The 11,959-nt window shown below is 36.5% G+C and overlaps 1 protein-coding gene across 1 annotated transcript in view; it reads right to left on the bottom strand.

Annotated features, from left to right (window-relative positions):
* Positions 1 to 649: 649 nt before the first annotated feature.
* Positions 650 to 11,959, bottom strand: part of LOC146004600 (uncharacterized) — a 70,937-nt gene continuing 59,627 nt past the window's right edge. Inside the window, exons 3-4 of the mRNA XM_083143468.1 lie at positions 11,711 to 11,838; positions 650 to 3,735 (exon numbers count right to left, since the gene is read on the bottom strand). Of these exons, the coding sequence (XP_082999594.1) occupies positions 2,613 to 3,735; positions 11,711 to 11,838 (1,251 nt within the window). The 3' untranslated portion in view covers positions 650 to 2,612. The remainder of the gene's footprint in view (positions 3,736 to 11,710; positions 11,839 to 11,959) is intronic.

The following is an 11,959-nucleotide window of genomic DNA, read 5'->3' as shown; positions in this document are numbered from 1 at the left end:
AACTTGTATGGCACACAAGAACATGAAATATGTTTCATTCTCTTGAGAAATGTCCATTCTTTGAAAAGAATACTAGTTCGCGACCTCTGCCCAAAATAGCGAGGCAACAAGGGGCAAACTACAGATTTTTACATTTTTTTTTCCATTGAAATTCGGGGGTCGTGCACCCAAGCCCCCTTCCTCGGTCCGGCGTTCTGAAGTGTACATGGTTGCATGCGCTGATGTTTTAGCTGCAAAACAAAAGTTGTTTGAAGTAGATTGCTCCCATAGTGCCCGAGTTATAACAATTTTCCTCCAAAGAGTGTTCGAATTTAAAATTCCCACCGAGAAGTCCGAACGAGAGAAATTTCTCTCTCTCTCTCTCTCTCTCCTCCTGCCATCACTGGTTTCTGGCGCCGTTATTGTGTTGCGCATAAAAGGGGCCTAAAAATTGAGGCCGAAACTTGCAAACGAGATTTCCTGTTCCCGTGGAGAGTTCCATAACGATATCTTTAAATAAAAAAAATAAAAAATAAAAACAAAATCAATGAAGACGAAATTCCCTGACATTTCCCTGACTTTTTTTGACACCTCAAATTCCCTGACTTTTACCGGTTTTCCAGGTTTTCCAGGTCTGTCGCCACCCTGAGTTACAATGCTTGACTAGAATGACAATAACATCATTGTTACCAAATAAATTAGTTTCTATCTGTATCATCATTAAAATATGTTACTAATTAGCAACAATTAACAAATGTTGCAAAATATACACTTCAGGTACTTGATTACTCTACGCTAAGAAAAAAAAACATTACAGTAATGCTCCTAATATCGAAATAAGACAAAATGTCAGAAGGTATATATACCATGACTACCTAGTCGAGCCATAAATACTGTTACACACTATTTTGTGAATAAGTTGAATATGGTTCTAAACTTTTAAATTTTATTTTAGTATGTTACACATAAGACATATTACACAGAAATATCACCAATCAGTTTTCTACCACTTCAAGATAACAACTCGGAACAAGGAGGTGTACCAGTACACCCTTCATAAAGTAATTTGACGCTTCACAAACAGTTAGTAATGCAGAGGAATTTAAGTACCCAGTAAATATTAAAATTGGTTTTTGCATAAGGGATTGAATTGTTGACCAGACTTATATTGCAGATTCGAAAATTAAGTATATAGGAAAGAGAAACACCTTAATTAAACAAATGGTGAATTTACGAATGCTTTTTATATATATATATATGGTAACACTTCATCAAGCCCGTCGCAGGCTTGCATTTAAACAATTGGCTGCAAACATTTGGCATGGTCACGTCACAATACACTAGAACAATCTATTTGCCACCTGAGCAACATTACAAATAGCCAATTTCTTATGATGCTCCCGGATAATATTCACTAATTTTTCAACAGTACAAAAAGATTTCTAAATGCATTGAGTTTTGATGAAACATTGCAATAAGAGCACTGATATTTTTTTAATTTTTTTTTGCAATTAATTTGGTTCATTGATCTGTCACAAGGTCACAGTATAAATATAATGTTCAAGTACCACAAAATTGAGAGTTCGGATTACATGAGAGTGTTCGCCCTTTTCACAGTAGAACTAGTGCAATGCATTGAAATAATCTTGATAAAGAAATGAGATCTGCGAGCAACAGCATTGCTTAAGCTACCACAATGGTAATAGGTCTTCCAAAATGACTCATGGCACATGTGTGCATTGTCAATTTTCTCTCTCAAGAAGCACAAATTGTATGCAGTATAAACTCCATTTGTTTGTGCAAAACAGTTCTTGTCAAGTGGTCAAGTGGACAACAACAACTACTTACATTCAAATTACAGAAATCATTAACTGACGAGTAGGAACAAAAGCCCAACTCAAAAGTATGTACGTGCAGTGAAATGGGACTTCTATAAACAATACTGTATTCAAAGAACAATATGAGTAAACATTGTAGTTAATCACATAGTAATCAGGAACAGAGTGCTTGAGCGTCAAGACTTCTTGTATCTTTACAACATATACAAACTAACGAGAGACAGAGAGAAGCTGAGAGGTGCTGTGCTCTAGCGAGAAGAATCAGAACTATGCATTTTTACACTAGAAGCATAGGATGAGCAGCATGCTGTAAACTCGTAGAGCATTGTGAAGTACTTTTGAGATAAATGTAAATTTTAAGAACAAAAAATACATTACAAGTGCATTAGTTTTTAAAGTGTAAACTCTCACGTAACACTTTATTTTGAATTGGCAACTCAGAAAATTTCCTGAATGTGATGATAAAATTTGTCATGAAACACCACAAGGTGCTGTTTCCTTCTGATTTATGTCGGGTGTACCGCCACACACGATCATTTCCAGAGCAAAACCTTAGCTAAAATTAGTGTAAACAGAAGTGTGCATATGAACGCTGCTATGGTATTTCACTGTTATGAAACAATATATGGATGTTAAGTTTCAACCCTGCTTGAAAGACTTTTTACACTGTAAGGTTTGATTTCTTTTTGAAACACCTTTTAAATGTGTTGCACTAGATCTGTTATGATCTGTATGACAACACACATGTTGATTAAGGTGATTTTTCGGCTTGAAAGACTTTTCACATAAGTCACACTAGAAAGGACGTTCATCTGTATGGCAGTTCAAGTGGTTCTTAAAGTGTGGTTTCTGCTTGAACGACTTTTTACATATGCCACACTGGAATGGTTTTTCAACTGTATGGTGCCGCATGTGGATGTTAAGATATGATTTATACTTGAAAGATTCTTTACATAAGTCACACTGGAATGGTTTGTTATCGGAATGACTTCGGATGTGGATGTTCAGGTATGGTTTCTGCTTGAAAGACTTTTTACATATGCCACACTGGAATGGTTTTTCAGCTGTATGGCACCGCATGTGACTGTTAACAGCTGATTTATACTTGAAAGATTTTTTACATAAGTCACACTTGAATGGTTTGTTATTGGAATGACTTTGCATGTGGATGTTAAGGTGTGGTCTCTGCCTGAAAGACTTTTTACACATGTCACACTGGAAAGGCCTTTCACCTGTATGGCATCGAATGTGAGTGTTAAGATTTGATTTATGTTTGAAAGTATTTTTACATAAGTTACACTGGAATGGTTTGTTATCTGAATGAGTCCGCATGTGGATGTTCAGGTATCCCTTCTGCATGAAACAATTTTTACATATGTCACACTGGAATGGTCTCTCACCTGTGTGACAGCGCATGTGCATGTTAACAGCTGATTTCTGCTTGAAAGACTTTTTACATATGTTACACTGGAATGGATTTTCACCTGTATGACATTGCATGTGGTAATTAAGGTGTGATTTGCGCTTGAAATTCTTTTCACAGTTTTCACATTGGAATGGTCTTTCACCCGTATGGCACAGAATGTGGACGTTCAAGTGTCCTTTGTGCTTGAAAGACTTTTTACAAATGTCACACTGGAAAGGTTTTTCATCAATATGCCGAAGCACATGTACTTCTTCACTCTCATGAGCCAGTAAATGATTTTCCAAAGGACATTTTCTCAGGAACTTGATGTTGCAGATATCACACGAAAGTATTTTCTCATCTGTCTGAATGCACACGTGTCTCTTGCAGGTTTTTTTAGCAGACAATGTTTCATTACAAATTATGCAGGTGTATGAGTCATCACTGCTACCACCTTCAGGGTGATTAATTGTGGATTTAGATTTCTCTTTGTGTATTGCTTCCACTAAGTCCCTAGAACAAGAAAGAAAAGTAAGGAATGATTGTTGCCAATGTAAGCTGCAACAGAACATTTTTAATCATCACCGTATGGTACAACCCATAAATAGAACTATCATTCTGTCAAAGAATTAATTACTTTATCAAACTTTAGAACAGGTTCATTGTGACTTACTTGATTTAATTCATTTTGCTCTATCAGGAGCATAAAGCTTCAGTGAAACGCCTCCATTTAGCTCTGTTGACATGCCAACTCCTTGAGCTCTCTCCATATTTTTTTCCTTTTTCAGCTGCTTGTTCTTCTACTATTCTTCCACGTTTTCTTCGGAAATACCTACATTTTGGGCTTCTTGGTGGTTCCAGTCTAAGGCTGCTACCTATATTGCTCCTGGTTTTTGTAAGGTGTCATAACCAACTCCATTTTATTGTATTTATTTGGGTTCCAATTGGCTGTTGTTTAGTTTCTCTGCATAGTTCTTCATTTGATATTATTAGCCTTATTAAATAAGGTTCATCATACTTAAAAGTTAAATGTACTTATTGACTGAGCAATAACTCAATAAGTACATTTACATTTAAACAGCTCTGTGAATATTTAGTATTTAGAAAAAACAAGAACAAAAGATAATGAAAATGACTGCTTAAATGTGTACACACTGTTCAATTCTCCTGTGTAAAATGAAGTGTATAGGGTGACACTTTCAGGAAACACCTAAATGTCAAAATCTCTTCCACGTAGTACACCCTGAACTGAATTTCACAGACTAATGAGACTCTGGCATAAGATTAATCCTATGTGGGACTTGTGTTGTGTTGTCTGTACATGTGATTGCCTCTTTATCCATTTCATATAATCATTCTCATTGGCATGATTAGTTCAAAGTGGCAGAAATGTGACATTAAATAAACTAAATCAATCAGTCAATCTGATGTTAGTCAGAAGTTTAACCGTTTAACACTACAGTTAGGTAAGATTGAGAAAATTTTAAATTTTTGCCTGTCTTTAGCTTCAAGTAATTATAATTGCTTAATGTTCTGACATTAAAGTTAAAATTACTGGTGTATCGGAACATTTAGGAAGAGTTAAGAAAATGTTTATGTGCATTTGGATGATTGAATAATTTGCTTTATTCTACTTCACTCTTCTGCCACTTCTGGCTAAACTGGACAATGAAGATGAGTGATGGGTGAATATGAAGGTACAACAAATACAGTATTACTTAATGATACAGTGTGTTTCAATATTTCGAGAAACCATAATATAACCATTTATAACAGTAAAACTGCAAGAAATATTTCTAGTGGGTTGTTTGCATAACGAATACTCTTCTGTTGAAATAGTTTTAATATTTTTGGTTCCAAGTAATTAATGATGCTAGCTGGAAAGATTTATTTCCAAAATCAAAAATAAAATACTAAGGTTTGCACCCTCTTCCCAAAATAGCGGGAGAAGAGGGGGCATATTCCAGATTTCTTTTCTTTTTAAATTCAGTGGTCGCGAACCCAAACCGCCCTTCCTCAGTTCGGCGTTCTGAATTGTACACGGTTGCATGCTATGATGTTTTAGCTGAAAAACAAAACTGATCCGAAGTAGCTTGCTCTCATAGTGTGTGAGTTATAACAAATTTCCTCCAAAAATGCAAATTACCTATTTTTCGTAAAAAAAAAATAATCACATTTTGGCTTATAATTCAGCTTGTATGGCACTCAAGAACATGAAAAATGTTTCATTCTCTTGAAAAATGTCCATTCTTTGAAAGGAATACTAAGATTTGCGCCTTCTCCCCAAAATAGCGGGAGAAGAGGAGGCAAACTCCAATTTTTATGGTTTTTCCATTGAAATTCAGGGGAACGTGCCCCCCCCCACTTTCCAGCCACCCTCTTCCGTCCGGTGTTCTGAATTGTACATGGTTGCATGCTATGATGCTTTAGCTGAAAAACAACACTTGTCCGAAGTAGATTGCTCCCATAGTGCCAGAGTTATAACAATTTTCCTCCAAAAATGCAAATTACTTATTTTTCGTAAAAAAATAATAATCATATTTTGGCTAATTATTCAACTTGTATGGCACCCAAGAACATGAACCATGTTTCATTCTCTTGAGAAATGACCATTCCTTGAAAAGAATACTACAGTTCATGCCATCTCCCCAAAATTGCGGGAGAAGAGGGAGCAAAGCCAGATTTTTATGTTTTTTCCATTTAAATTCGGGGTACGTGTCCCCCCAAGGCCCCCTTCCTCGGTCCGGTGTTCTGAAGTGTACACAGTTGCATGCGCTGATGTTTTAGCTGAAAAACAAAAGTTATCCAAAGTAGATTGCTCCCATAGTGCCCGAATTATAACAATTTTCCTCCAAAGAGTGTTGGAATTTTTTCTCTCTCTCTCTCTCTCTCTCTCTCTCTCTCTCTCTCTCTCTCCTCCTGCCATCAATGGTTTCTGGCGCCGTGGTTGTGTTGCGCATAAAAGGGGCCTAAAAGTTGAGGCCGAAACTTACGAATGAGATTTCCTGTTACCGTGCAGAGTTCCATAACGATATCTTTCATTAAAAAAAAAAAAAAAAAAAAGAGGACGAAATTCCCTGACTTTTTTTGACACCACAAATTCCCCGACTTTTCCCGGTTTTCCAGGTCTGTCGCCACGATGATAAGGTAGTGGCGTGCTTAAGGGGAGTGTTGGCAGGGGTAATAACATCCCTGCCCCTACCCTTTGGCCTAGTTTTTTTTTAAAAAAAAAACATCAAAGGGGGAGACAGATAATACATAAGGGCTGGCTAATAAAAAGTATATATAACTTACTCTCTTGCCAAAATCTAGGGCATGCCTCTGTTGGGGGGTCAAGAGCGATGACTCTTTTTTTTATTTACTCTTTCTGGATCATTTCTCTTTTAATTTATATACTTGTCTTCTGACGAGTATGTTCTATGTGTTAAATGTGGAACATGTAGGGTGTAGATATTTTGCATGTAAGTGTTGAAGAAGGTATATATTTCATAACTAAGCACCATATGATATACATCATTTCTCTGTTCATACACAAAACGTTAGTGGCCTGTCGGGGACTTTCAGGTACCCATTAATTTTAATTAGTATTATTACAATGTCAGTAAAAAAATTGTTTGTCAATCCTGCCAAAAGAAGTCCAACCTGTACAAATAAATGTTTCAAATTGCCATTTTGTTCCATAACAAAAATTCCGGTTATAAAAGGTTAAAAGTGAACATCCAGGGAGGGGGGGGGGGCAAAAATTGTTTGTCAATCCTGCCAAAAGAAGTCCAACCTGTACAAATAAATGTTTCAAATTGCCATTTTGTTCCATAACAAAAATTCCGGTTATAAAAGGTTAAAAGTGAACATCCAGGGAGGGGGGGGGGGGGCAAGAGTAAACCTAGAATTTCCATAGATTTGGTAACACCAAAAAAAAAGTGAATAGTGAAAATTGGAAAATTATTTTATCTACCGAGTGTTAAAAGTAGCAGAACGTTTGGTTTGAACTGTATACAATCTGCTGTAATGAATGCTAAGTATATATCCATAATGATTCACAACAATTATTTTGATTGAACTCGGAATATTATGAAGTTGAATATGAAAATGAGCTCAAAAATTGATTTTAATTACTTAAATATAATTAATTGTATGACCAAAGATAATATACCATATTTACCTTGATAGGTATATTATTATTATTATGCTGATATTATCCTGCTGAAAAATATGATATGATAGCCAAGATATTCTCTGTCGCCATTTCAGACTGGCAAATGTTTAAGTCTACTAGTAACATTAATTGTTGAATTTTATTTTCAATGTTCAGTTAGGATAGAGAAAACTGTTTTAGCATGTTCAATAAATTTCATTGATTACAATGTGATAATGTTTTATTGTTACATCATATGTTTCAATGTTTTCGCCATTGTCTAAATGTTTGAAAAAAAACCTTTTTGATAAGAAGATAGGAGAGAGATAGAGAGGGAGGGGGAGAGTAGTTAAATAATTTTAAATATACACCTTAAGAGGGGACAGTAAGGTGTTGGTGTAACCACTATGTTATCGATGGGAACAAGGCAACAACAACATTACCACTACACCATCAAGTGAAGGTTACGTATGTCCATGCACAAAACTTCGTGCCTGTCTGCAATATTTGCAAATTGACATAACAGAAATTTTTAAGCATCCATGCCTACACCGAGAGATTCAGGGCTTGTGACTTCTTAATATTTTTGCACTTATCAAAATATGTGCTTCCTGGTGCTTGCCTCAATCTCTGGCTCCCGGTTTTACCTTAGATTCCATACATGCATTTTATTGCCGGCATTCCGTGGAAGTTCTCTCTCAAGCGTCAGAAGTACTAGAACTGTCAGAACCCGAGGGGTTGCGCAAGCTATGACATAATTTCTTATTTTTGGTTACGAGTACCTTGTGATCCTCTTTGAAGAAAGTATGCCAAGCGACCACATGTATACGTTAGTCTCGATCCCCTCTGAGATCAGGATAGGCTTGTATTTGCCGCCTTTGGGTTTGAGAAGCCTAGAGAGTTAGTTAGTTAGTTGCCGTAATCACACATACACTGAACAACAGAAAAGGTGAAATGGACTATAGGTTAGACATTCTTTTTCTTTGCCTATGTTTAAGTATATTGAATTAATGTTCTCTCGTAGGCTGAGGATTGGAAGATATAGAACATCTATGCTGGAGACTCTCTGTGCATTCGGGTAGCAACATACGTATAACATTTTATTTACCTTTCCTAACTCTCCATTTCCTTTTTCTGTAAGAACGTATTTTTAGATATCTACAATCTACCAGAATTACCTGTCTGATGTGACCCCTGTCACTATTTTTTTTGCCCCCTCAATGCTTCCAACTTTGCCACTGAACTGTTAGGCATATATGGGTGGTTAATAAGCAGACTGCCTTCGCCTTCACTTGTACCAGATTTTATAGTGAACTTATAGTTAAATCTGTTTGTAAGCTAATTGATAGGTGATATATAAATATATTCTGCAATACTGAAAACACAGTCATGATGTTAATGCTTCTAAGTGTAGTCAAGATAAAATAATACAGAAACACACGCTTGCTTTGCTTTCAACCTCACGTCACGAGACAGTCGTATGCATGATAAATTTGTTTAGCCGCATGTAATATAATTTTCATCACACAGGCAAGATTGCTCTCTTTTTTCCTAGCCATCTTTAAATTATCGTCCAATGCCCACGGAACTTTCTAGATACCAGGTGAATCGTAAGTAGCAAAGTATAGAAATCGAAATGTCAATTATCCGTCTCCCCCTTCTTCACATGCACATTGCATATCATGGTCTCTGGCATTGAAATAAGCGAAAAAAAAAAACAGAGAAAAAAAATTACATCCATCCATTGCCAGATTCTACAACTGTATAGGTTAAGGTTTATTACGTGGAAATAAGCTTCATCCTATTATTATTATTTTTTTACAGTTTATAGTGGCTTGTGCGATCACCAGGGTATTGAATTCGGGAAGGAGGGGGGGGGGGCACAGCCAGCTCGGCTTGTATCCCCCATTTTTTCAATACCAGAAAATGCAAATATCCCAGTTTCAATTCAACCCATCTGTCTGGATTGAAGAAACCAACAAATAACATATTCTCGTATGGGTTACATTAACCCCTTTTGCTGTTGTACTCAATTAGCTTTCACTAATTGGCAATTTTCTTGAAGGAGTCTAATAGAACATATGGTGGTACGAGAAATATGTAAATTAAAGACAATTTTACAATATACGATGTCTTAAGAGACGATACATTCAGCTCCGAAGTACTTTGTCTAACGCTTACTGTCATCCCCTATTGATGGCAGAGAGAGTTTAAGATTGAGGGGTGTTGAAAATGTTGACTTGTTCACCGAGTTCCGACACTTCCTCCTAGATGGCTCTGTTGATGAAGGGGAAGAGAAGCTTGGAGGTGATTAGTGGAGGAAGCCAAAGCCCACAAAGGGCTGTAGAGCTAGAGCTGGATGGTAAGGTAAGTATGCAAACAAATCATAACTAAGAACACTCCACATAACTCAAATATACAGCTGTTAGCTCTAGAAACTAGCCTATTTATAATTATTTATCCACATCATAGAAAATAATAATAGGGTTTTGTAATTGTCACTAAACAAAACAAATTATTTAGTTTTCATACTCTTAATTGAATCCGGCAAAAGCTTAACCAAAAGCACGTGGGTACCCGTACATGACATTTTCGTAAAATTCCATGTCCCCTCCCTATTTTGACCCACCTGCCAAAATTAATTTTGACTGCTTATAACTTCTGAACGAATAATCACAAAGAGTTCAGATTTTGCATATTAATCAATGTGTCCCATGTTCACCGAAATATTTTTGGGGTGGGCCAACATTGATCATAGCCCCTCCAAACTTGGTATGTGGATCCTCGACCATCACAAAATGCTTCTTTGAAGTCGAAAATTTTGACAGTTTTTTTTTTTTTTTTTTTTTTTGCTCCACCTCTTGCTATTTTCGAGATATGGATCACCAAAGTTAATTTTGGCAAGTGGGCTAAAATGGTTACATCACATAAAATTTGGCCAGTTGAGCAAATCAAAAAAATGCTGGTAAAAGAGTGCAACCCGAAAAACACAGCTCGTGAAAGGCTACAGTATACTCATCTCTCTCGTCCCGAAGCCAGGACGAGTTGAGAAACTCACTTTTGACACATGAATTCCCCCAATTTCACGCGTGAAACTGAGAGAAATTTCCCTCACACAACCAAAATAACTTGCAAAAACAGGGACTTTCAAACAACTCCTCTTGAATTAGAATCCCCATTCTAACACCTACTTTAAAATGTATACATTTTTTGGACCTCCTGTATATACACCATGGCCATCCAGTCTAATGGTGCAAGCTTTGGATTCTCACTATAGGATGCATGCAGATTCGAGAGAAAGTGAAACACTTCTCTCCTGAGATTTCAGTCTGTGTATGGGACTAGTGGGTTGCCCACCATGCTGAGGAAATTGGGGGGCTAAAAATGATTGATTGATTGATTTGCTTTATTTCACTTCACCTTTGTGCCACTTTTGGCTAATTGTGAGGATGGGGATGTGTGATGATATGATGAATGAACACTCAAAAACATCCAGGACAAGATTCCAACACGGGACCCCTGGCGTTGTAGTGCCATGTTCTAACCACTCTGCCACAGGGGCACACAGCTATAAATGAGTAGCATAACCTGTAGAAAACCTACAGCACCTACTGAGGGGTTTGATGTGCTGTCACCTGGAAACTGGTTGAATGATCATCACTCTGGTGAGAGTTAAGTCGGCAGTCAGTAGGTAGGCACAAGCACCCACAGGTTATTATTGTCACCATTTGTATGTAGATGTTTACACAGAAAGTCCTGCTAAAAACAAAACATGTTAGTGATGGTTTATGAAAAATATTTTATTCTGTTTGAGCCAGTTAATATTTCATTTAGAAATTATGAACAAGGTAACTGCAGAATAAACAGCAAATTTTATTTTATATAAAACAAAAAATACCATTTTTAAATATTTCCTTAAAATCACTTAAAAAAATCTCTTAAATGATTTCAAATTATTAAAGATTTGATAATAATTTTATACATTTCCCACAAAGAAGTAAATGTTCATTTGTATTCATTCCGATATGCAGAATTATGAAGTATTTCAGAGAATAAAGACACTGGTAACAGTACCCAGACAACGACCACATGTTTTCGTAAATCAAAGTGATCAATTGGAGTAATAATCATAATAACAATACTCTTCTCGTAACTTGCTCGATGGCGCAGTGGTAGCGTCGTTGTCTTTTAATGAAGAGGTCCCAGGTTCGATAAACGGTGGTGGCACATAGTGGTTTGGATCCCACTTTTAACTGTAGGTCCAGTCCCGATTAGCCTTGCTGTGCATAAAGTGAACTCAAAACACCAAATCAATCAATCAATCGTAACTTGCTACATGGAATTGATACATACCCTGATGTTTCTGCTTGGGACTCTGAGTTATTTCCAAATCTCAGGTTAGAATCAACAAATCCAGAGTCATTTTCTTGAGGCTGATCGAAATCACTGTCATTATCTGAAGTTTCACTCACCACTGTGACCTGGGGGAAAAAAGTAAAAGTCGCTTAAAATAATATCACACATGTAATAGAAATGCAAATTATAGCTACATAATGCTCATTAAATTGTATATGAAATAATGGGTACCCCTGCAACAGACTC

The sequence above is a fragment of the Lepisma saccharinum genome, chromosome 22 (genome assembly GCF_977018435.1).
Source record: "Lepisma saccharinum chromosome 22, izLepSacc3.1, whole genome shotgun sequence".
In the NCBI taxonomy this organism is placed as follows: Eukaryota; Metazoa; Arthropoda; class Insecta; order Zygentoma; family Lepismatidae; genus Lepisma; species Lepisma saccharinum.
The sequence above is the reverse complement of the archived record's forward strand: the minus strand, read 5'-3'. Positions and strand labels throughout refer to the sequence as shown.